We start from the raw sequence: 26,457 nt of genomic DNA, 5'->3' as shown, positions 1-26,457 counted from the left end.
CAAGATAGTGCCATTGCACTCCAGCCTGGGCGACAAGAGCAAAACTCCATCTCAAAAAACAAACAAACAAAACACTGAGAAGAGTTGTGGGTAAAGAAACAGTTTTATCTTTGTTTAAACGAGTTATTTCCAAGAGCATTTGACCATGGAACAATCCCTCCCGCATTTTTTTTTTTGCATGATATCAAAGTTCCACAAAATTCGTGTTCTTTGGAAAATACTTTGGGAATTAGTGATTGAGCCCAACTTCTGAATTTTATTGGTAAAGAAAAAGGTCCTGAGAGGGACTGAAGTTCTTACAGGAAGTTAGTGGGGGAGGTAGGGCTACAACCCCATTTCCTGAGTGTCTGGCCCAACCTTGTCAACCACACGCAAATATGGCAGCATTCTCAAAGGTGGGTTCTGGGATCCCCATGATCCCCCCCCAGCCATCATGGGTACTGCTTGAGATAATATGCAAAAAGGACACGAACATTTTCCTCCCTAATGGGTCCTTTGGGGGCAATTTGCTAAAACATAACAGGTTGTTTTAGATGCTTTGTAAAATTGGTAATCATATTCCATTCTTTCCTTATCTCATAGATCTTGGGATGCTTATCCAACACAGCCTGATTATGCTATAGGTGCTGAGTAAGTACATTCAATGAATGACTAAATGGAAGACAGGGAGGAAGAAGGAAAGGGTTGGGAACTGAAAGGAATGAGAAGAGAAAAAATGTGGAGAAAGAGAAGGATGGTAACAAAGGACCAGCAGTCACTGATCAGTAGAGTATAGGTGAGAGAGGGGAAAGGAGACAGCTGCAGATAATGGAAAAAAACAAACTGAGGTCTGGGAAGCTCTGATTTTAAAAAGTGAACATGAATTATGAGACTAATTCAGATACTGGCCAGGCCAGGAGGCCACTGCCCAGGAGATGAGGATGACCACCAACTGCTGAGAATCTTTGTAAACTCAAATCAAGGTGTATTTTGCACAGGCACAATAAATGAACAAGGTATCTTAAGTACTACAATAACGGGTGAGTGGGTCATGCACAGTGGCTCACGCCTGTAATCCCAGCACTTTGGGAGGCCGAGGCAGGCAGATCCCTTGAGCTCAGGAATTCAAGAGAAGCCTAGGCAACATGGCAAAACCCCGTCTCCACTAAAAGTACAAAAAACTAGGTGGGTGTTGTGGCACACGCCTGTAGTCTCAGCTACTTGGAAGGCTGAGGTGGGAGGATGGCTTAAGCCCGATAGGTCCAGGCTGCAGTGTGCAGAGATTGCACCACTGCTTTCCAGCCTGGGCAACAGGGCAAGACCCTGTCTCAACAACAACAACAAAACCCAGATGAGTAAGACACAGGTCTTCCCCTAAACAAGGTTACAGTCTAATGGGCAGAAGGGCTAGACAGGGACTCAGATAAAATAATGCCAGGTAGAATGTGATCAGTGCCTCTGGAGGTGTGACAAGCCAATACGGTGAAGAACCAGGGGCAGGAAGATCATATCAAATCACGAGGCTCCAGAAAAACTACCAGCGTCCAGGAATGGTGGTTCACACTTGTAATCTCAACGCTTTGGGAGGCTCAGGTGGGCTGATTGCTTGAGCCCAGGAGTTCAAGACCAGCCTGGACGACATGATGAAACCCCGTGCATACAGAAAATACAAAAATTAGCTAGGCATAGTGAGGGGCACCTGTAGTCCCAGTTACTCAGGAGGTTGAGGTGAGAGGATCGCTTGAACCAGGGAGGTTGAGGGAGGTCGAGACAGCAGTGAGCTGTGATCATGCCACTGCATTCTCCTGGGCTACAGGGCAAGCCCCTGCCTCAATTAAATAAAACAACAACAACAACAAAATAAAAAACTACTAGGGAGGGCCATGAGGCACAGAAGGATTGCACCAGGCAGAGATAGGAGATGAGAAGAGAGACATTTCAAGGTGATATATAAAGAATTACCAGGGGTTGAGGAGGCATATAGGGATATGTGTGGAGACACAGCTTGAAAGTCTTTAAGTCACATTGTGGAGCCTTGAACGACCGACCGTGGCGCTGACACTCAAGAGAGGCAGTGGGAAGCCAGTGAAGGTTTGTGTGTGTGTGTGTGTGTGTGTGTGTGCGTGCGCGCGCGCGTGTGTGTGCAGAGAAATAGCAGCATTAGAGATGATTCCCAGGCAGGGTGACTGGGCAGCCAAGGGAAGGCGCTGGCCTGCGCGGGATGAGGCAGTTGGGTTCTGGAGGGACCAAGCAATCATTCAGGTGCTGCCCATCAGACAACTGAAAAATCTTATGAGAGGTAGTGGCTAAGTCCCCTCCTCGGAGCACAGAGGAAGCATAAGGTTCTGGTTATCACCCTCAGGGGACCGTGACGTTGAAATAAGGACAGGACCAGGCAAAACGAATGCAGCCAAGAGGAAAAGTCAGAGAGGACAGCGAGGGGAGGTGGAAGTTTCAATAGAGAAATTGTAGCCATGGCTGAGATTCCCAGCACCGGAGTCCGGAATTAGTGCGTTTGAACGCCAGAGGCTTGGCAAGTCATGATTAGCAAAGGGACTTCAAAGAGTTTTGGGGCCTGTTTTATATCTGTGAAATGGGAATTATTTCTATCTCAAAGGTTTGAGGGGATTCGCTGAGAGAAACTTCTTAGCATGGGATCTGCAGGAACTAGAAGTCATGGAGAAAGCAGGGGCCAGAGGGAGGAGGAATCGGGCAGGCTGATCACTTGGAGTGTTCGCCTAAGGAGTGTCTAGAAATGGAGGCAGCGACGTCAGGAAGCTCAAAACCTGTGCTTCAGCCCAGTTTGCAGAACGCCCTGTGAGGAGAATGGGTGAGCTGGGACTAGGCAGCTTCCTCCTCGTTCCCATCCCCCAGCACTGCCCTTTTCCCGACGCTCCCATCTTGCCACGCTTCCCAACACACCCCCACCCCGGCTTCCCGCTCCGCTCCCGCTCCAGCCAGTCCTAGGAACCACAAGCGCATGCGCCCTCCGCGCTCCTCCCCAACTTTCCACGTTTCACTCCTCTCCCCTTTCCGCCTCAGCTCCGGCTCCACCGCCACGATTGGCCAGCCGACCACCCGGCCTTGGCCAATAAGCGCCGCCCTCTCGCCCCCGTGTTACTGGGTAGAAGAAAACAAAAACAAACAGAGCGAGAGGGGCCAGAGACTCTCCGAGGCGGCGGCAGAGCCAGAAGAGCGGGGTCGGGGCCGGCTGACCAGGGACCTGGGCGAGCAGCGGCAGGGGCCGGAGGGGTCAGTACCAGTAGGCGCGGCTCACACGCTCGGGAAGACTGCGCCCTCTCCCCCATCCCCCCTCGGAGGCAGCCGCACGATGGGAGGGGGCGGGGGCGTGGGGGCCGCGGCCCTGTCAGGTCCGGGCCAGCGGTGCGGGGCCCCGGCTGCCTCCTCGTAGCCCCATAGGTCCAGCCGCGCCCGCCCCAACGCCCCGGACTGCGGGCAGCCGGCCCGGTTCCCTCTTTCTGGGCCCAGCCTGGAGCGTGGTGGCGCGGGCCCGCCCCCTCCCGGAGCCCTCTTCCCACTGAGAGGGGCGCGCGGGACGCTTGCCCTCGAAGGTCTCCCTCAACCCACCTCCCCCTCTGGCGGAGGTTGAATTCAGGGGCCGGGATTGGAAGGCGTGTTTCCGGCTGGACTGAAATCCTGTGAGGAAGATTCGCGCCCTCCCCGCCCCCTGCTCTCCCTGGGAATTCTCTGAAGATGCGCCCCCCTGCTCGGCGTGACCCTGGAGCTCCGTTCCTGGCCCCGGCCCAGCCCCTTCCGGGGGCCGACCCGGGCTGGGGACTTCGGGGGTCCTGGCCTGAGCCCGCTGCGGGAGAAAGGGCCCGGCCGCTGTGGGGAGGGGCCGCGCGCTAGCCTCACTGGGGGGGCCCTAGGAGGCGAACACGTGCCCGCCGCCCGAGCCCCGCGCGAACTTCGCCGAGCCAGTCCTCCCGCAAAGGGTCTCTTTTTTTTTAGTTCAGGTAAAATATAATCTCCCAGAGAAAACAAAGCTGGGAAGGGAGCCCCCTTTCTGTGAAACGCATGCCGTCTGCTGCATTTGTCAGTTTGATGCTGTAACGTACATGGAGTTTTGCAAGAGCTTCAAAACTGTCTGCAGACGTCAATGTCGCCCACCTACCCCTTGTGAGAACTCGCTACATAGCCAGCGACTGTGTAGTGTCTACAAATGATGAAAACGATCAGAAATGCGACTACATGGCTGGCAAAAAAGGGTTTCCCTTGTTTTTTAACTTGTATTTTTAATTTTTATGATTTTGATAACGTGACTTTTTTTGGGAAACCACCAAGTGCTTTTTAAGCAAGGAGTTACTGGCATTTATACCCTTAATATTCATTATAGGCTTATTGAATACCTTAATATTTCAGTAAGTGTCTTTGAATTATAATTGATTGGCTTTTTCTGTGGTACTAATGTGAAAGGAAAAATAATTGTTAGGACTGCAAAAATAAATGCCACTTGAATATTATCTGTAGTGCTCACTTTTGCATTACTGTAGTAGAATGCTTTTAGCTGGTTTTAAGCTGCTAATTAGCTGTTTGTAGCCAGAGAATGAATACAAGTAATCCTAGTTAATAAATGGCCAAAGCTTGACTCCCCAAAATGCCAGAGCAATTTATGAGGTATAGTTCAGGAAATACATATATATTTCGTGGGAGAGTGGAGGGTCTATCTCTTAGGGAATGTTTTGGCAATTGAATACTTCTGATTGCTTGTTTCATGTAACACTGAAGAAAAGGACAGTGTTTAATGTCAGCCTTCATTTTCTTCTAACTTGTATGTATAGTTTTCTCATCGAAAATTCATTTTTGTAGGTTAGTATGAAGGAAATAGGGTTTGGATTTTTTGCTTTATATTTTCTTGTTTGGGCCAAGTAAGGGTGGTTAAATAAATTGGAAAAAATCCTACTACTTTAAAGAGAAGAAAAACGTAGAACATGTCTTATGCTTATCTAAACTCTTAAAACGTGTTTGTTGCTCTCAAATATGACTTGAGTTCTTGATCAGGTTATCATTGCCTAACGACACAGGACTATTAAGATAACTTTGTTTTTATCTTAATAAAAGAGATGATAGTCATTTCCTGACAGTTTTCTTTGTTTGACGGAATGCCTTCTGTATAATAGTTTAAAATAATTATTTTTAGTGTTTGGAAAACAGCATTTAAAAGTTTGATTTAACAGCAGAAGTCTGTTTTAATAAGCTTCTGGTAACCCTTGAAAATAATCTTCCTGTGGGTTATTAAAATCTTGGATTGAACTTGTGCAAACAGTACTGGATTTGGAAGGTCTGAATTCTCGTCCTGGCTGTTTCACTAAGCAGCTGGCTGTCGTTGGACATATCACCTATCGTCTCTGAATCTGTTTAGTTGTGTGTAAGGTGGAATACTTACCTGAAGATTGTTCTGTAAGGTACATTAAATAATACATGTACAATTCTTTTTGAATTGTAAAGGGCTTTATAAACATTAGTTATAATCATTTCACTTATTGGGCTCTGCAGAAAATATTCTCTCAAAGGTTATGCTTTCATCAAGAATGAAAAAGACTTTGTAATGGAACTCTAAAAAACTGAAACACATATGACATTATTCCTTTCCTATATGTAATTCATGCATGGAATTAAAACAGAATGTAGCCTTTTTAGCCATGAAGGATGCTGAATGTTTAGATTTGCAAATCATTTTTGTTCATGTATTTATATGAATCTCTACATATTTTTAAGATTTTTTTCATATCTAAAGTTGGCGGGAGTTGTATTAAAAAGTGATTTTAAAGATTCACATTATTTTATTCTAAATAGAATTAGAGAATGATTTCACCGTTTTGTTAAGTTCCCAAGCAATATGATAGCATGTTAGTCTGAGGATTATGCCATAGCAAGAAGCTTATAGGCCGGGTAGTGGCTCACGCCTGTAATCCCAGCACTTTGGGAGGCCGAGGCGGGCGGATCATGAGGTCAGGAGATCGAGACCATCCTGGCTAACACGGTGAAACCCCGTCTCTACTAAAAATACAAAAAATTAGTCGGGCGTGGTGGTTGGCACCTGTAGTGCCAGCCACTCAGGAGGCTGAGGCAGGAGAATGGTGTGAACCTGGGAGGCGGAGCTTGCAGTGAGCCAGAGATTACACCTCTGCACTCTAGCCTGGGCAACAGAGCAAGACTCCATCTCAAAAAAAAAAAAAAACTTTACAATTTTAACACAAGGTCCATTTGTTTTTGCTTTGCAAAATAGTACCCTTTTCTGAAGAAAAGGGCTATAAACTTGTGTTAGCAAATAATAGTATATAATGTGGAATTTAAAAGTCAGTTTCACCTTTGAGTCCCAGGAGGCTCTGCATATATCATTGTTATCCTTAAATGACATCTAACAGTAAGTTATGTTATATGGAAAAAAATGTGCTTTTCTGTAATTATTAGGCATTTCCATTAATTTGTGCATTTTATATCTCTGAAGAGCACACTGCTAGCAGCCTGATTGTAAATGACTGGAAGGACTTATAACCAACCTATGTGACTTAAACATACACTTAAGTACTCTAAACCACTATTTAAAAAATACTTCTAGAGAGATTCTGAAATCTTAATTTGGTTGCACTTTTTCTGGTAATATATTTTTTGAAAACTATTTTGATATTTCTTTCATATAACATTGGATCTGTATCACTAAGTTAATTGTCTAAAAGGTAACTGATTTCATCAAACCTTCCAGGATTAATAATTTTTAAGCCATTTTGAAACTGAGGCCTAAAATACTGAGATGCTTATCTTGTTGTACTTACTCCTTTCTGAAATGATCAGATTTTTAAAAAATGGATTTCTCATATAAGTAATATTATCAAAAAAGCTGATTTTAAAAGTTTCTCCCAATCTCAGAGTCTTATTCTGGTAATTATAGACCTAGGTAATGAGTGGCAGATATATCTGCCTTTCAGATATGCTGTAATGTGAAAAATAACACAGTCATGTGATATTCTTTATTAACTAAAACTGTGTTGTTTTTATTTTGGAGTAGTTCTCATAATTCATTGGTAGGGAACTATCCAGTATTTATATTCCTATATATGTATATCAGATTAATTTTGAGGCTTAGTATTCCTAAAAGATTTGGATGTGTGTATTTTTTTTAACTTGACATAACCACATATCGCAAACATATCTTTTAATTCCAATTAAAGGGGTGCTTTGGCACATGCTGAAATCTGGAATTTTTTTTGACTTAGATAAATTTATCAAGAAGATTGGAACCAAATGTTAATTAGGGTAAGTTGTCTTTGAAAGTAAAGTGAACTCTTTTATTTAATGGAATTATGTTTTTTTTTGTTGTTTGTTTGTTTTTACAGTGTGCTTAAGTAAGTTTAATTCAGCTTAATTACATCAGTTTAAAAGATGTTGAAGCTTTCTTTTTTTGTTTTAAAAAAACAGATTCTGAAGGAAGACTTCCATTTGGTAATTTGTTTAATCAGTGCAAGTGAAATTAAGGAAAAATGGATGTAGAAAGTGAGCAGATACTGAATGTAAACCCTGCAGGTAAGTAAGAATTTCCTTTTTTTTTTTTTTTCTTTTTTTCTTCGTCTTGGGATGAGATCTTGCTCTGTCACCCAGGTTGGAGTGCAGTGGTGTGATCATGGCTCTCTGCAGTTTCCACTTTCCTAGGCTTAAGAGATCCTCCCCTATCTCAGCTTCCTCAGCAGCTGGGACAACAGGCATGTGCCACCACACCATGCCTTTTTTATTTTTTGTAGAGAGAGAATTTCACTATGTTGCCCGGGCTGAATATCTTGAACCTTGACTATGTTGTGAGTAAGCTTCAGACCATTCCATATTTTATAAAAACATGATAGAAAAACTATCTTTAAATACTGCTTTATTCATGCTATAAGAAAACGGGCTATATTATTTTTAAAGTCAGGTTTGTGATTTTTATTTTCATGGGAATTCATTACACGTCCTATTTTTCTGCGTATCCTTTCACATTCCACACATTCCTATCCTGCATTATGTAGTACAGAACAGAGAAGAATAGTGAGCCTGCTTATTTTCACATGGGCTAGTGATTTCTGTAATATTAACTTACTGGTATCTTTTGATATCTTTCTTAACGAATAATTTTTATATTCTGAATTACCTAGGGTATTTTCCCTAATTCTCCATGGTGCTTCAATAGTATGTTATTATCATAAAAATGAACAAAGTTTTGTGGAATAGATGACCAAATGTGAGTAGCTCAAGACGATTTGAAATGTATGTATAGTTTTCAAAATCATCTCCCCAAAAAGGTAATTAGAATTGTATAATATCTGAATAGTGAGAACAGTTCATATTGGTATACTTTAGATAATTCTTTGCCTTATAATTTTATTAATATTGAAAGCTGTGTATTTTCTGTCATTTTAAGTGTATTTCATTACTACATCTTTATTTCTTCAATGACAACTCACTGTTGTTTACAACATACATAGTTTTCTTTGATCTGAACAAACATGTTGAATTTGAAGCTTCTTTACCATTGTTTATTTACAGATCTTTTTAAAGTGTGGTAAAAAATTGAAAAAATTTTTATGTAATTAATGATCATTTCTGTGCTGCTATGTACAGAAGCTGTATGAGTATGCTTTAGGGTTATAAATGGGTAATATATACCTACTTAATTGAGATGGGGATGGTAATAGAGTTTAAGAATATATTTTACATATAGGTAATTGCTACTTTTCTGCACTGTCCAGTATAGTAACCACTAGCTACATGTGATTATTATTACTCCTGGGCTCAAGTGATCCTCCCTCTTCAGCCTCCTCAGTAGCTGGATTACAGGTGTGTGCACCACTGCGCTTCGCCACATGTGTTTGTTGAGTACTTGAAATGTGGCTACTCTGAGTTGAGATGAAGGTCAACTATCTCAATAATTTTTTACATTGCTTGCATGTTGAGATGATATTATGGTTATATTAGATTAAATAAAATTTATTTAAATTAATTTCACCTGGTTTTACTTTTTAATGTGGTTACTGGAAAATTTAAAATTTCTTATGTGACTTGCATTCTATTTCTATTAGAAATAGAAACATAGCTTTAAAATGTATACTTTTTGTTCCTAACTACAATAAGACCTAGTTTTAACCCTGTTCTTGGTGCTTCTGTCCAGCACTGCCTTAAAATAAAAAACTTGTTCTTCAATATTTGGATAGGCGTAAGACAGACCCTCTTTGTAGTAAGTTCTTTCTATAGCAATCCAAGTCACACTCTTACTCTTTTACTTGGAGGAAGTAGGTTATTTATTCTGACCTTCAGTTTCTTAGTGTATAAAATTGGGATATAAACACCCTCTGTATAGATTTATAATTAGGATTAGGTGAGATACTGTATATGTGTGTTAAGTCTGTGAAGCACATACTAGGTATGTAATACATGAAAATGTGGTAATATTCTAATTATGCCACTCATTGGACACCACTAATTGAAAATGTGATTTTCGGGTGCTGTGGTCATATACAATTAGAGTGGTTACTATTGAGATGTCAGAATTCAGAAAGAGGGAATTAGTACACAATAGAAAACAGTTTTGAAGTCATCACATTCTGTACTCAGGTTATTTTAATTTTGGTTTTCTTAAAGTCAGCTCAATAGGGGCTATGGAACTCCAACACTTAGGTTAGTATGAATAACAAAATATAAAGCAATTAATATAAACATAGGTTAAAAATTATAAGGTCAAATATATAAATTATACTGAGAGAATGTTTACTGCTGCAGAGACATAAACATACTTGAAAGAATATTAAAATGGTTGAAGAAAAGAAAACTTGATTATGGGAAATAGATACATTTAAATTGAATACTCCAAGGGACAGTTTAAGACATTTTATTATAGTTCTGAGTCCTGTGTCTTCTGGACTAGTTTTGTGGTTCACCTTAATAGTGCAACGATGAAAGCGCTATGTTACAGGTAGATATTTAATGTTTTTCTCAACCATCCACTCTTACATGAAAATGTCATCTAATTTATCTGATCCTGGTCTTTCTGCCTCTTCTACTTAATCATTTTTGTTTATCTCTCTTTACTTTCACTCCCTTGTCCATTTTTCTTTAGCTGTCAATACTCTGCGATATTCCAGTTTTGTATTTTCTGTAGTTATAGTCATATGGGATTAAAAATATGGGTTTGAATCCTAGCCATAATCCTTTCTAGATATGTAACTTCTTGTGAAACACATTCCTTCTGTAAAATGAGGATAAACAGTTTCTTTCTACAGCTTTTGAGGCTTACAGACCACATATGTAAAGTGCCTAGCATAGAACCTGGTATCTAATAGGTACCATGTAGTGTGGAACCTGGAATCTAATAGTTGACAATAGTAGTGGTAATGATGAAAGAAACAGTACTACGGCTGCTTCCACTAAGACTGTAATTACTGCTGATGGTTGTGATGATGTCCCAAACACACCATCCTAACACCGGCTTCTCACCAGTTCGAAAACTTTTAAGGCATTGTTCCACTTCTCTTTAATCGTAGATACATTCTGCTTAAAAGCCTTTATTATTTTCTTTAAAAGTATAACATTATTATTTTCCCACAGTTACTACCCTTGCTCTTTACCAGTTAGCTTGTGACTGAATTACTGAAACATTTTCTTAGTGGTTTCCCACTTTATACATACTCTTTTTGTAATATACTCAATATTCTTCTGCCAAATGAATCCCTCCCATCTCCTTCCTATGATATCTAACTTAAGCTCTGACAATTTTAGTGTGGGAGTAGTTAGCAGTGATTCTGGTGAGGTAAGCAAGGGCAAGATCAAGTTACAAGGTAAAGAGTTTACATTTTGCCCGGCTGTGGTGGCTCACGCCTGTAATCCCAGCACTTTGGGAGACCGAGGCAGGCGGATCACGAGGTCAGGAGATCAAGACCATCCTGGCTAACACAGTGAAACCCTGTCTCTGCTAACAACACAAAAAAATTTGCCGGGCGTGGTGGCGGGAGCCTGTAGTCCCAGCTACTTGGGAGGGAGAGGCAGGAGAATGGCGTGAACCTGGGAGGCGGAGCTTGCAGTGAGCTGAGATTGCGCCACTGCACTCCAGCCTGGGCGACAGAGCGAGACTCCGTCTCAAAAAAAAAAAAAAAGAGTTTACATGTTTTGTGACATAATGGGATTACTTTTAAAGGATCTTCAGTGAGGGCATGCATGAGAAAATCAGTCTTCATTCAGTATAGTTTGAAGACTGCAGGCAGGGAGACTACTTAGGAGACTAGTGAAATAATTTGGCTCTAATAGATGATTTTGTTTAAAATAAAACATTCCCACCTTCCTAAGTATGTCAAGAATTGTAAAGATTTAAACACATGTAGGCTTTTTATAGGTTGATGAAAATTTTTGGTTTGAATATATCTTAAAACGTTAAAGTCCATGCACATAGACCTGACATGTTATAATTATCTTTAGGCATATAGAAAATGATTTGAGTGATTCAGCTCTGATTTGAGTTAACAATAATGAACAAAACTCTGGCCCAGTGGTAGCTAATTCAGTAGCCTTTCTGACTTAAAGAGCTTTCAGGGCAAAGCCAAGTGCCTCCACTTGATCTCCATGGAATTTGAGTATGAAGGACACTCTGCTAGGTGATGGGGATACAGAGAAGGACATACAGTCTAGTTGTGGTTTCTCATTTGAAGCGTATGACTTAGTTGGAAGAAAAAGACTGTTATATAAAAAGAAAGTGCTTTCCATGACTTGTTGAATGAATAGTATGTGAGCAATTAGTGTTACTGTAGCTAGAGTTGTAAGGGAAGTTTTAATGGAGGGAGTAAGACTTGGGCTATATCCTAAAGGATTTTGATAACTGAAAATAACAATGAGGGTGACATTCTAAGTAGGGGAACCACTGGAAACTCCGGTATGTTGATCTCTTTTAGAAGAATCAATTTTATATAGGCTGGAAGATTTTCAGGATGGTAAGTAATATGAGAACAGTTTAGGGAGATGAATTGGGACTTTGAGATGATGGCTTTTCTTGAAAGCAAACTTTATCTTGAGGCAGTAAAGCATCAGCAGTTCAGCTTAACAATCATATGGATTATTTGCTAAATTCCTTTCGTTCTTTTTTGGATTACTAATAGATCTTAAGTATTTATACCTAGTTACGGGATGTTTGGCAAATCATTTAAACATTCTCAGCCTTAGTTTCCTTATCTGTCCTCAATGTTATAATAACTAACTGCCAAACTTGTGCATAAATAAATGATAGAGTGTCTAGTACAGTGCCTGATAAATAATAGTAGGCATTCTATAAATATTAGTTTGTGTCTCTTCTCAAGATGCTTTGTCTTTTCTTAATATCTCCAATTGCTTAACTCTTAGCTCATAAAAGTCTAAGGGTTTTATATTTGGTGTTGCTGTTAGCATAGATTTTATGATCTAAACACGTGAAATAACATGCTTCTTTTGGTAAACTGTTAAAATTCAGTGCCTTGGTTTACTTTCCTTGATAATGTGAAAAATAATCTTATTTAGTTGTTGTTTATTAGATTGAAGTAGATGAAATTCCCAATATGCGACTGTAATTTACCCGCAAAAATGGTCGTGTCATGTGATTCAACCTAATCTAACTTACCACTATGTCTGTAAAACAGTAGATACTTAAAATACTTAGAATTTTCTTTCTTCATTTTTCTCTTTAAGATCCTGATAATTTAAGTGACTGTCTCTTTTCTGGTGATGAAGAAAACCCTGGGACTGAGGAAATAAAGAATGAAATAAATGGAAATTGGATTTCAGCATCCTCCATTAATGAAGCTAGAATTAATGCCAAGGCAAAAAGACGACTAAGGAAAAACTCATCCCGGGACTCTGGCAGAGGTGATTCGGTCAGCGACAATGGGAGTGACGCCCTTAGAAGTGGAGTAACTGTGCCAACCAGTCCAAAGGGAAGGTTGCTGGATAGGCGATCCAGATCTGGGAAAGGAAGGGGACTACCAAAGAAAGGTTGGTATATATCATGTCCAACAAATGGAAGATAAACAAGTGGAAAAAAATTGTCTGGTTCTTGTACTACAATTTCCTTGTTCTAGGAATGAGAGAAATTAAAACAGTGATAATATAAGGCTTTACAGTTTGTATATATTTTTACTTAGTAATAAGGTGAGGACCATCTCACTTTTTCTTTAGGTTGATCTTTTTTCTTGTTTGAGTAGATTTAATTTTCTTTAGCAAAATGTTAACGGTTTATTTCCAGCAAAATATGCACTGATGTTTTTCACTGTTACGAGTTTTGCATATGTTCTTTAAGTTTGAAAGGAGTCAGAAATCCATCATACTTATTTAATTAATATAATTATGTCCATTACTACTACTAGTAAACATAAATTTGATTGATAACATCTGGATCTGAATTTTAATGTTTTCCGAGATCTGGTTGTGAGTTCTCATTAGCTCTTTATTTTGGGTTCTGTAGTGCATTGGTCTGTTTCACTGCTGTATCTCTAGTACCTGAAATAGTGACTAGCACGTCATAGACAAATATTTGTTGATTAAGAGTTTTCTGATGATTTCATCATCTTTTGAATGGTGGGAACTTCAATTTATAGTGTAGGTTTCTTGTAAAATGTTTTTGTGGTGTCAAAAATTATTTTTGTTGAATGGCTCTGCAATCATGGTTTATATCAAAATGAAACCTGGTTATCAGATTCTGTTTTGGTCTGATGGCAAGGATATAGTTGGTACAAAATAAAACCCTCCCAAAACAGAAATGTTGGTGACATTGTAAAGGTTCTTTAAAAAATAATGTAGTGCATTGGTCCTTAAAACATTTCAGTAAGTTGATGTAGAAAAGCAACTTCGAAAATTGGAATTGTTAAGCTTCTATTGGTTGTTTTGTATTTAGAAAATAGAATTTTCAGGGCTGTTAATGCTTAAAAGCAATTAGTATTGTTTTCTATATTTGTAATATATTGCTTAATAGTGTGGTTTAATGTGTACTTTTATATTTAAAGAGTACTGTATTTGACTTTAAAATATTTGATGGTGGTTACTGTCCTTTTTTGTCAAATAATTTTTCCCTTGTTGAGTTTTCTATGCTACGCTTTACTGGCCCAGCATGTTTCTTTTTGTCTTGGTCCCAAAGAAATGTCGAATAAAATTTAGAGCTCAGCTGCAATATCATACCCTTTGAGGTCCTCAGTATAGCTATTTTTTATCTTTATTTGTTTTTGCTTTTATTTTAAAGTATCTGCTTTTTTAGTTTTTAACTTCATAAGCTATTTGAACTTAATGTTTTCAGAAATATTGAAAGAGTGGTCTGAACAAAAAGGAAACCAATAGGGAAAGAAAACTGGAAAAAAAAACTAACATAGACATTAAATACAAATTTTTTTAGCTGTTATTTAACATCGGAACATTTAGGATTATTTTAGATTTCAACAAATTGATGAATTTTATGTTTTTTCTTTCTCAATTCTAAACTTTTTCAGGTGGTGCAGGAGGCAAAGGTGTCTGGGGTACACCTGGACAGGTGTATGATGTGGAGGAGGTAGATGTGAAAGATCCTAACTATGATGATGACCAGGTATCAGTGCTTTGCTTTTTCATAATATTTAAAATGTTTATGAACTTTTTTGACTTCATGTTTGTAGTTTACTCATACATGTGTCAAATCATATATATATATGTTTTTGGATTAGGAAACCAAGTAAACTGACAGTAATATATGCATAACTTTCACTTGGTTTCCGTAGTGAGTCAAAAATAGCTCTTTACAAATTCACTTAGGATTATTAAGTTGACCATTTTTCAGTAAATTCTGTTAATATAGTTTGTTTCTATAGTAATTATAATTGAGAATATCTTCTTTTGAATATTATGAGTTACAGATACTAGGTTGCTTTTAAATATTACCGTTTAGAATGGTAACTAATAAATTTTGTTTTGGGGACGTGCATCTTTTAGGGATAATGCTGAAAATGTAAATTTTTAATAAGATTGTGTAGTGAATTTTTAATATTTTTTTAATGGAAATTTTAAAGTAGAATAGTATAATCTGCTTGTACTCTTCTCTTAGCTTTACAAACTTAAATAATTACAAACTCATAGGCAGTCTTGTTTCATTCCATTTACTCTCTGTCTTCTCTTGGCCTGTTTGCCCTACCCTGTTTTGGATTATTTTGAAGCAAATCCCAAACATTTTGATTATGTTTTTTGAAAATCGTGTCTTTGCATAAGGTAAGACACGGTGATGGAAATTTTAGACAGGAAAATGTTAAGAGTATATGTTACATTGTTTTTATTGTGTGTTGTATGTATGTATTTAACTGTTTTAAGTAATAGTTGGACATGGAAATATTTCTAAGAGAATATGACAAATATGAAACTAGTAGGATTCAAGTACTGTAGAATCTTTGCTAAAAATGTCTTAATCTTTCAAGTATATGTTTTTAGGCTGAAGCCAGTCACAGGTTGCAAATATAGCAGTCTCCTCTTATCCGTGGTTTCACTTTCCGCAGTTTCAGTTATCCATGGTTCAGTGTGGTTTGAAAATACTGATTGGAAACTTTCAGAAGTAATTCATAAGTTTTAAATTGCATGCCATTCTGAGTAGTGTGATGAGATCTCCCGCTGTCCAGCTTCATCCACCTCATCCTGCCTAGGATGTGAGCCATTCCGTTGTCCAGTGTGTATCTGCAATGTATACACTACTCATGCATTCGTCACATGGTAGCTGTCTAGGTTATCAGATTGAAAAAACAGTATTTATTGGGTTTGGTACTATCTGTGGTTTCAGGCATCCTCTGATAGGGCTTGGAACATACACCCTGTAGATAAGGGGGGGCACTACATTTCAGAGCTTGTTTTGCATGGGGAGAGAGGAGTGGTTCGATGATGTATGTTAATCTTCTTTTTGAAATTTCAATTGAACAGTGCTTTTTTCCTTAGAGATTTTTTTCTGTCACTACAACCTTGATCTTTGTGTTATACTTTTTATTATAATAATGCTAATCGTGAAGGCTTTGGTTTCTGCTTCATTTTTTCTAAAAGTGAAGTTTTAATTAAAATACCATATATGATAGGAAGCCATCATGAAGCTTTTTGGTTACCGAAAGATTGGTTTTGAGAGAGACATAAACATTTTGAGAGAAAAAATTAAGACATGGGGGTTGGGAGCAAATTATGTATTTGCTATGGTTAATGGCTCTAATCTATATATTGGCTTATTCTGATTTTGTAAAAGAGCAGTGACATACACATTCTACTATTTTTATTATTATTTTATTACTATTTTCTAGCTTTGTTGTCCATGCTGGAGTACAGTGATGAATTAATTATAGCTCACTGCAGCCTCAAACTCTTGGGCTTAAGAGAGCCTTCTGCCTCAGCTTCCTGAGTAGCTAGGACTACAGGTGCAGGCTACCATGCCTGGCTAATTTTTAAAATTTTTTTGTAGAGACAGGGTTTTGCTATGTTGCCCAGGCTAGTATTGAACTCCTGGCCTCAAGTGAACCTCCTGCTTTTGCTTCCCAAAGTGTTGGGATTGTAGGTGTGAGTCTCCTTGCCTGGCCTAGATTCTGTTTTTATGTGATGAATGTATGTAGCATGTCTTTGTCTTGTGCTAAGTGGGGATTATTAACTACTTAGAATATAAAATTATACAACAATTTCATTTGTTTATTTGCATTTTGGTTTTTATAACTCTTACTCCCTTTTCCCCTCACAGGAGAACTGTGTTTATGAAACTGTAGTTTTGCCTTTGGATGAAAGGGCATTTGAGAAGACTTTAACACCAATCATACAGGAATATTTTGAGCATGGAGATACTAATGAAGTTGCGGTAGGTTTAAAGTTGCAAGTGTAATTTATTTAATATAGGAGAGAAGACATCTTTTATAAGCAAAATACATCTAGAATGATCTTGGGTCACTGAATAAATTTAATCATTTTCTTTTGCATGAGTGAATTTCTAAGAAATGGAATAAAATCTCATTACATTAAAATAGTTATATATTTGGGATGTGATGAGAGCTATATGCCATTTTCTTCTCTGAAAAATGACAATATTTTAATAATTTTTATAATGATAATTTGTAATGTATATGAATTTATAAAATCTGTTTTTATAATTTATAAGATATAATTTTAGCAGTTTGAGGGCACTTATAGACCCCCCTGAAACCTCTTCAGGGACCTCAGACAATAATGCCTGACATAGTTTCATTTTTTTGACATTTATTTCAAGTATATTCAGAAGTAGGATAAAATTTCTTTGTACTTTGTCCAAAAAAAAAAACCCACAAATAATAAAGATTTGAAAAATAATTAGAAACCATGAGAATAATTATGAATTGTTCATAAAGTAAATTTAGGATAAAATAAAACTATTGGTCAGTTAGGGTTATTGAATTAAAGTAATGTAACCCTTAGAAGACTTTGATCATTTAGATTCTTAAAATTTAGACTAGACTTTTATGATTTGTCTGGTACTGTGAGGTTTGTTATCTTTGGATTTGTAGGATTTGAATATAAGACAAATATTTGTTCTGTGCATACCATCTGGAGGAATTTGTAATAGGTGATTCTTGCCCTTTTGAAGCCCAGTCAAGTGAAAGAAATGATATGTAAACAGATTATTAAAGTATGTGAAACATTCTGTTATAGAGGAAAAGTTTCCATGAGTCTGTGAGGGCAGGGACTGTTGAAATCTTGTTATCTACCTCGCATAAGACCATCTGTATACTACATATCTATTAACTGAGTAGGTTTGGAAAGCATAAAATAGAGAGTAATAGTAGAGATGATTCTCTGCTGTTCTGAAGGATGGTGAGGAGTTCGCCAGTTAAGATAGTTTTCCAGGAAAGAGGAGTATCGTGTTTGAGGGTAATGGATTAGTTGTTAAAGTGCAGTCAATGAAGATGAACTGTAGTGAGTGAGAAGAGATTACTAACAAGGACACCAGTTAGGTGGCTGTAAAATAGTTCTGGCACTCTCTTAGTAGTGTATCATGATTTAAAGATTCTAAGAAAACTTTCATTAAAGAGGAGGGCACTCTAACTGAATTAGAACTTAGCTTCTAGAGTCAGTCTACCTTTATTCCGCTTTCAGTTTGGCTACTCCAGCTGTGTGCCCTCTCTGCTTTGAGTATGATAGGTATGATAATTTAATACTCAAAGGGCTATTTGAGTATTAAATAAGATAATATAAATAAAGAGGCTATTATAATGCCGGATACATTAGTCAATAAGTATTAGCTGCAGCTATTATATTTCTAGTAGGAAATTTTAAATTTACCCCAGAATTTTAAACCAATAATCCCATTTAAAAACAGTTGTTTAAGATCTAATTTTAAACTTGATACAGAAGTGTAAAGTGAATTTTTATTTCAAGAGAAGGCTTTGAAGAAAAGTAGTATATAAATAGCTTATGATAATGTAAAATGAATTTCTCCACAAATTCTCATAAAACAGTATTTATAGAAATAATAGATTATAAGGCAGGTTAGTTACTCCTAATACCAATCTTAGCAATATTATGTAGTTTAATGAACTAGCCATGAGCTGCATAATGATGTTTCCATGACAGACTGCATATATACCTGTGGTCTCAAATAATACTCTTTACTATATCTTTTCTGTGTTTAGATAGGTAACCATTGTGTTATAGTTGTCTACAGTATTCAGTATAGTAACATACTATACAGGTTTGTAGCCCAGGAGCAATAGGTTATACCATATAGCCTACATGTAGGCTATGCCATTTAGGTTTGTGTAAGTACACTCTATAATGATTGCACACTGATGAAATCACCTAAATGGTGAATTTCTCAGAATGTATCCATGTCGTTAAGTGACCCATGACAGTATTTTAAATGTATTTCACATTTTTGAATTTAGCGATGTTAAGGCAGTTAAAGCTTGACAAAGTGGATCAATGTCTAATTTATGCACAGGGAAAAAAGGTGTATTTATCCTATCTCCTAAAACATGACTGTGTCTTTTGATTATTTCCAAAGAGTGAGAGGTAAAGACATATAGATAAAAGCTTGATTTTTCAAATAATAAAATTTTATTGAACTGTAGGTAGTGATACACGTTAAAAATGTTTTTAAATTATTTTTTTGAACAGGAAATGTTAAGAGATTTAAATCTTGGTGAAATGAAAAGTGGAGTACCGGTGTTGGCAGTGTCCTTAGCATTGGAGGGGAAGGCTAGTCATAGAGAGATGACATCTAAGCTTCTTTCTGACCTTTGTGGGACAGTAATGAGCACAAGTGATGTGGAAAAATCATTTGATAAATTGTTGAAAGATCTACCTGAATTAGCATTGGATACTCCTAGAGCACCACAGGTTTGTATGATTCTTCTTTTTGTTCATTCCCTCCCACGACTATACTCCTAATTGTGGAAGTAATGTATACTCCTAGGAAATTTTAGTAGATGGAAGGGGATGGCCCACATTTCCTACCACACCGAACTACCCCTCTAACATTTCGGTGTATTTTTTCCTAGTTCTTTTGTTTTTTAAACATGGTCTTCATCATGCTATAAATTTAATGTTATGTTGTACTTTTCCCCCATGATCTGTGTAGTTTTTAGTTCTTTTTTTTTTGTTTTGCCATATATATAGTCTTTATTATATGTAGTTGTTTTATTAACTAAGATTTTTTAAAAATGTAGGTTACGATTGCTTCACTAATGTTTATTATAAAAAGTCAGGAATAAGACTCTTCCCTTTTGTAGCTTTAAAAACATGTGAAATTGTTATTGTCAAAAGTTTTTAATCAAGGTAAAATCATTTTACCTAAAACATTAATTTAGAAATAGAATATAGGCGTGTCAGTTCCTAAATGCTGTTTCTGTTATACATATGACAGACAGTAGTCTGTATGAGATATTGAGTGGTGATTCTAATGCAGACATTTTTTCCTTTTATACCAATACACGTACTGTAACAAAATGATTATATAAGTTTATATTTATTGTAGAATTTTTGAAAAATAAAAGCCGGAAAGAAGAAAGGCCAGCAAAAACTGCTACTGGTGTTAAGTTTTCCATTCTCCTTTCTGTGGGTATATATCAGTGTATGACTTCTATAAATCCTTAATTTTTTTAAATTAAAAAAATGGAATCATACCATGTATGCTATTTTGTAAACTTGATTTTTCTCATACCATGAAATATGGTAAATATCTTTCCCTGTGGCCACATAATATACCATTTTACATATATACCATTGAACCATAGCTTTATTTTTGGACACTAATTTCCATTTTTTATAATAAGTAATGCTGTGAACATACTTCCAGCTATTTCTATACAACTTTTCTTTCTCCACAAGATAAATTCCTTTGATTAGTTTTTGAGAGAACCTAGTCTTTTTTTTTTTTTGAGACAGAGTCTTGCTCTGTCGCCCAGGCTGGGGTGCAGTGGCCGGATCTCAGCTCACTGCAAGCTCCGCCTCCTGGGTTTAGGCCATTCTCCTGCCTCAGCCTCCCGAGTAGCTGGGACTACAGGCGCCCACCACCTTGCCCGGCTAGTTTTTTGTATTTTTTAGTAGAGACGGGGTTTCACCGTGTTAGCCAGGATGGTCTCGATCTCCTGACCTTGTGATCCGCCCGTCTCGGCCTCCCAAAGTGCTGGGATTACAGGCTTGAGCCACCGCGCCCGGCCTCCTCTTTTTTTTTTTTTTAAGAAGATTTCACTTGACCTTAAATCATTCATTTAACCCCAGCACTTTGCGAGGCTGAGGCAGGCAAATCACGAGGTCAGGAGTTTGAGACCAGCCTGGCCAAGATGGTGACACCCCGTCTCTACTAGAAATGTGAAAATTAGCCAGGCATGGTGGCGTGCGCCTGTAGTCCCAGCCACTTGGGAGGCTGAGGCCGAAGAATTACTTGAACCCGGGAGGTGGAGGTTGCAGTGAGCTGAGATCACGCCACTGCACTCCAGCCTGGGTGACAGAGCGAGACTCTGTCTCAAAAAAAAAAAAAAAATCATGTACTATGTATTCAGGCAGTGTGCAAGGTGGTAGGAATTCATTAGTGAGCACAACAGAGGTGGCCCCCACTCTGGCACTTAACTTGAAGGTTAAGATGTGGGAGTGTATGCCAGGCATAACAGGTACTACATAGGCTTGTTTTTAAAAAAAACTTACAGCATCTTTCAGGTACTGACTGTGTACTTCAGCCAATCATCATCATTTATGTATTTAGAAATTGTGTCCTATAAAAGTTATTTAAGATTTTTTTATATAGCTCTTTTTTTTTTCCTTATTACAGTTGGTGGGCCAGTTTATTGCTAGAGCTGTTGGAGATGGAATTTTATGTAATACCTATATTGATAGTTACAAAGGAACTGTAGATTGTGTGCAGGCTAGGTAAGTAAATCACTTTTCCTACTTAGAATTTCAAAATAGGGGAAAATTCTACAGGATCATATTGAAATGACACTTGGCATTAATCAAACACTCTGTACATCTGTTTGTCACTTCTCTATATTTTCCACTGTTAAAATGGAGAGAATGTTGACGTGACATACCAGGAAGAGGACAGTACTATAATGCAAAAGTTCTGGAGTTTAGCTAAATCATTAATTACCTTCATGTCAAGCCACTCTTCTTTGGGCCTCAGTTTCTTTATGAAACAAAGCCATTGGACAGATCTTTTAAGTTCTGTTTTCAGGTTCTAGCATTCTGTAGTAGTTTAATATTCTAATAAGATGGATAACATTAACAAGAGAGGCCTCATTTATAGTTTTATTTTGTATTTATCTACTGTAGGAATTTTAGTCAGAAAATGTCTTTTTCACTCTTGTGATTTAGTATAATTAATATGATATTTGGAATAACTAAATGTGATATTTGGGAGTTATGCTATATGATTTTTCTTGACTTCTTGGAGACTTGGACTCAGCCATGTCTTAGTTTTCCTTAGGTCTGTATATTAATTTTCTAGGGCTACTTCACATCATAGTGAAATGGTCTTCCTGGGTAGGAAGACATGGATCTAGGTGAAAGTTAATTATATATGAAGTGCTTCTTCTCAGTGTAGATCAGTTATTTTGTAATGTGTTTTGATTTTTCTTGAAGGAGAAATGAAATAAAGCATGAGAATATTAACATGAGGATCAACTTTTTTTGCTCCTTTTTGTTTTGAAAAAGTGTTTTGCATTTTATTTTGCTTTTATGTTTTGTGAAAGATTTAGGGCATATAGGATTTTGTAAGCTTTATCCATAATTTGGTAAACTTTAGGTATGTCCAGCTACCAAACTTAAATTTTTTTTCTTTCTCTGTAGAGCTGCTCTGGATAAGGCTACTGTGCTTCTGAGCATGTCTAAAGGTGGAAAGCGTAAAGATAGTGTGTGGGGCTCTGGAGGTGGGCAGCAATCTGTCAATCACCTTGTTAAAGAGGTAATGATTGGGTATTGTCTTTAACTTAATTTACATGTATTCCTCTGAGTGAAATAAATTGTGGCTACTAGCTGTTATTTTTATGGACAAAAATTAAGTTCGGTCTTACAGCTGTAATTGGAAAATGAAATAATTCTTTTATATTTGACTTTATGAGCTTTTATTATAAATTATATGATAAAAAATGAGTCTGTTAAAAGGGCTTCCATGAATAATTATAAGCAAGCCATCTATGAACTTCAAAGGAATGCCTGAAATCTTTCTCTCATATTATTATTTAATAATTTTCAAATGCTGTTGAAATGAGATTTTCTGTCTTTTAGCTATTCAATAAATATGCTTTTATATAAGTAAATTAAAACTAGATAGTCTTAAATAATGAGTTAGGAATTATGAGCACTAGAGTAGATCAGAGTGTTAGATTTTTGTGAGGACGTTCACTACCCATATGCGTGTTTTAAAAGAAAATTGATAGTAATCCCAGTACTTTGAGAGGCTGAGGCAGGTGGATTGCTTGAGGCCAGGAGTTCGAGACCAGCCTTGTCAACATGGTGAAACCCCATTTCTACTAAAAGTACATAATAATTAGTCAGGCATGGTGGTGCGCACCTGTAATCCCAGCTACTCAGGAGGCCGAGGCACCAGTATTGCTTGAACCCAGGAGGCGGAGGTTGCAGTGAGCCAAGATCACGCCACTGTACTCCAGCATGGGTGACAGAACAAGATTGTGTCTCAGAAAAAAAAAAAAAAGCGATTTATTGCATTAAAATGCCAGATTTATTCCCTGTGGATTTTTTTTTTTCTGGCTGTATTGTGGTATTCTGTAACAAGAAACCAAAAAACAAAAAAAACTCCTTATCTGCAGATCTCTTTAAGAAAAGGCATGCAACTAGAAGATTTGTAGTTCATGTGCTTCTGATTTTTGAGTATAATCTTTTCATGTAACTGTAATTTTGATTTTTAGTAAATCTTTTAATGAGGGGTGTGTGTATGTGTATCTAGCTTAAGTGTTAAGGAGTTCAAAATGTAGTTAGAGCCCTTGACCATTTTTGCTTTTATATATGTTAAAAGAGATGAGTCAGTGTTTGTAATGTTGTGATTTAGTATCTTTTTAAAAATTTAATAATAATTAGAAAAATTGAGGTATAAAAATAGTAAAGATGCCAGGGCAGTTAGGCAGGAAAGATAAAAGGCATCCAGATTGGAAAGGAGGAGATAAAACTAGTTGTATTCCCAGGTAACATGATCTGTATTCAGAAAATTTGAATGAATCCACATTTTTTTAACTCCCCAAGACTGAAACCAAACTATTAACTAAAAAATGAGTTCAGAAAGGTTGCAAGATACAAGATTAGTACACAAAATTCAATTCTATATACAGTAGGAATGAATGATCTGAAATGAAATTATTGCATTTATGATAGCATCAAAAATAAAATACTTAGGAATAAATTTAACAAGAGAAATGCAAGTCTTGTACACTGAAAACTGTAAAACTTGTTGAAAGAAATTAAAGAAGACCTAAATAAATAGAATGATATCCCATGGTTATGGGTTAGGATATTTAATATTGTTAAGATGGTAATACTCTCCAAAATTAATATTTTTGGAAACTGGACAAGATGTTTTATGGTGTATGAATTCTCTCTCAATAAAGAAAATTGACAAGATAAAAAAGGAAATAAAACTACCAGTATACGAGTTTGAGGTTGACATTATTTGGATATTTGCTTACATGGAAGGGTTGGATCAAAGAAGACTTTTAGAAATGTATAAATGTATTTGTAATTTATTCTCAGAAGTGCATGGAATTTGATGGGGTATATTTTTAATACTTTTAAAGTTATGTAACAAATGTTAAAAATAAGTAATATGATTTGAATAACAAGTACAGTCATGTGCCACATAATGATGTTTTGGTCAGTGATGAACTGCATGGGATGGTGGAGGTCCCACAAGGTTCTAATGGAGCTGAAAAATTCCTATCCTCCAGTGATATGGAGACAGTTGTAATGTTGTAGCACAGTTACTTTGTTTTTTCATAAATTTAGTGTAGCCTAAGTATACAGTGTTTATAAAGTGCATAGCAGTGTATGGGTAATGTCTTAGGCCTTTACATTCACTAACCACTCACTCATTGAATCACCCAGAGTAACTTCCATCCTGAAAGCTCTATTCATATTGAGTGCTCTATACAGGTGTATCATTTAAAAAATCATTTATACTGTATTTTTACTGTACCTTTTCTATGTTTAGATACACAAATACCATTGTGTTCCAATTGCCTATATCATTCAATATACTGACCTGCTGTACAGATTTGTAGCCTAGGAGCAATAGGCTATATCTTATAGCACTGGTGTGTAGTAGGCTATACCATCTAGGTTTCTGTGAGTATACTGTATGATGTTTGCACCATGACAGTCATGTAACACACTTTTCAGAATGTATCCCTATTAAACGATGCATGATTATGTATTAGTTTGTAATTATAAAGTAAATATATTCAAATGCTGTGCTTTAAATATTTACTTACATGTAAATATTTAAATACATATTTACTTACATGTAAATATTACATCCTAAAGCATGACAGCAATTAAATTTTACTTTACCTTTTATGAAAATACATTATAAAAGTTGGAAGGATACTTAAATACGATTTTTTTAAATTCAGTCAGCCAGCATTCAACATTCAGACAACTAGATATGTGCCCACCAAATACAAAGAGGATTTTAACAAAGAACATATAGGCAAAAACATTCCTAGCTGAAGCTCTTGTGCTGAAAAAGTTCTCCCACTTTTTTGAGATGTTCAAGTTTGAGCAGGAAAATCAAGACTTGTTTCTTTACAGCTGGAAACTGAATTATTGAACATTTTAGATAATGAGTTTCAAATTCTCAGTTGTAGAGAAAAGAGAAACTGTGTGGAAATCTTTGCCCTGTCTAGTAATACCCCATTATCATCTCTCATTTTTTGGCTCTCAGTGCACTATTAAGAGCATCTTGATAGAAGTGAAATATTTATGCCACTTTATGTTGAAACTTTGTTAGTGCCCTCTAGTGGTATTTAAAATCCCTTATTTTTAGTGGCACACTAAAGCATTATGGTCACAACCCAGGACGCGTCCATTATAAACCTACTCGTAGATCTCAGTGATTCAGACACACTGAAGCATTGCATTTGAGTCATAATTATGAACCATTTAAAAATTGGGGATTTATTTTTTAATTATGAAAAATTCTGTGATAATAGTACCATGTCCAGTCTATATGTTACTAGCTGTTACCCATTATTTCATTATATTGGAATGAGGGCAAATAATCCTGTAGGCAAGCACGATATTTTAAAAGTTAGGAATTCTAACACATCTCAACTTTTAAATCTAATAGATTGATATGCTGCTGAAAGAATATTTACTCTCTGGAGACATATCTGAAGCTGAACATTGCCTTAAGGAACTGGAAGTACCTCATTTTCACCATGAGCTTGTATATGAAGTAAGATTACCTTGCCATGTCAAAGAGAATTATTAAGTGTTCCTTTTTGTACCATAGTGACTTATGCTTTTTAAATAATGTACATCCTTTTTTTAATATCAAAGGAGGAAGTGGTTTTTAAATTTTCACTATTACAAAAGGCATCTGATACATTTAGGAGCGGTTTTATATATAAATTAACCAAAAATTCACTCATTGATTCAATTTTTAGGCTGTTATAATGGTTTTAGAGTCAACTGGAGAAAGTACATTTAAGATGATTTTGGATTTATTAAAGTCCCTTTGGAAGTCTTCTACCATTACTGTAGACCAAATGAAAAGAGTAAGTATAACATTATTTTTGAACAACTTTTAGGATTATGCCTTAAATATATGATTGAATACAGATTATGAATTGTCAGTGACTTTTCTTTAGGTATGTTTAGTGTTATTATGCCTATATGTTTTATTTTTTCTTAATGGTAATGTTTGAGGTTTGAACCTTTTGCAACCATTTCTTGGAAAGTAACACTGCAGTGGGTTTTTTGTTTTTTTTTTAACCTACTTTGACAAATGTGATTATGTATTCTACCTCA

The 26,457-nt window shown here is 36.8% G+C and overlaps 1 protein-coding gene across 3 annotated transcripts in view; it reads left to right on the top strand.

Moving 5' to 3' along the window:
• The first annotated feature begins 3,098 nt into the window (after positions 1-3,098).
• LOC105466656 (programmed cell death 4) overlaps positions 3,099-26,457 on the top strand; it is a 27,344-nt gene continuing 3,985 nt past the window's right edge. Inside the window, exons 1-11 of one of the 3 annotated variants that reach the window (XM_011715740.3) lie at positions 3,119-3,231; positions 7,218-7,257; positions 7,420-7,524; positions 12,673-12,975; positions 14,460-14,554; positions 16,697-16,810; positions 19,099-19,320; positions 21,251-21,348; positions 22,267-22,381; positions 25,775-25,882; positions 26,094-26,204. In XM_011715740.3, the coding sequence (XP_011714042.1) occupies positions 7,482-7,524; positions 12,673-12,975; positions 14,460-14,554; positions 16,697-16,810; positions 19,099-19,320; positions 21,251-21,348; positions 22,267-22,381; positions 25,775-25,882; positions 26,094-26,204 (1,209 nt within the window). In that variant the 5' untranslated portion in view covers positions 3,119-3,231; positions 7,218-7,257; positions 7,420-7,481. Of the gene's footprint in view, positions 3,232-7,216; positions 7,258-7,419; positions 7,525-12,672; positions 12,976-14,459; positions 14,555-16,696; positions 16,811-19,098; positions 19,321-21,250; positions 21,349-22,266; positions 22,382-25,774; positions 25,883-26,093; positions 26,205-26,457 lie in introns of those variants that run through there. The other 2 variants (XM_011715737.3, XM_024788164.2) reach the window with 2 other exon arrangements.

Source organism: Macaca nemestrina, chromosome 9, assembly GCF_043159975.1.
Source record: "Macaca nemestrina isolate mMacNem1 chromosome 9, mMacNem.hap1, whole genome shotgun sequence".
NCBI lineage: Eukaryota > Metazoa > Chordata > Mammalia > Primates > Cercopithecidae > Macaca > Macaca nemestrina.
The sequence above is the reverse complement of the archived record's forward strand: the minus strand, read 5'-3'. Positions and strand labels throughout refer to the sequence as shown.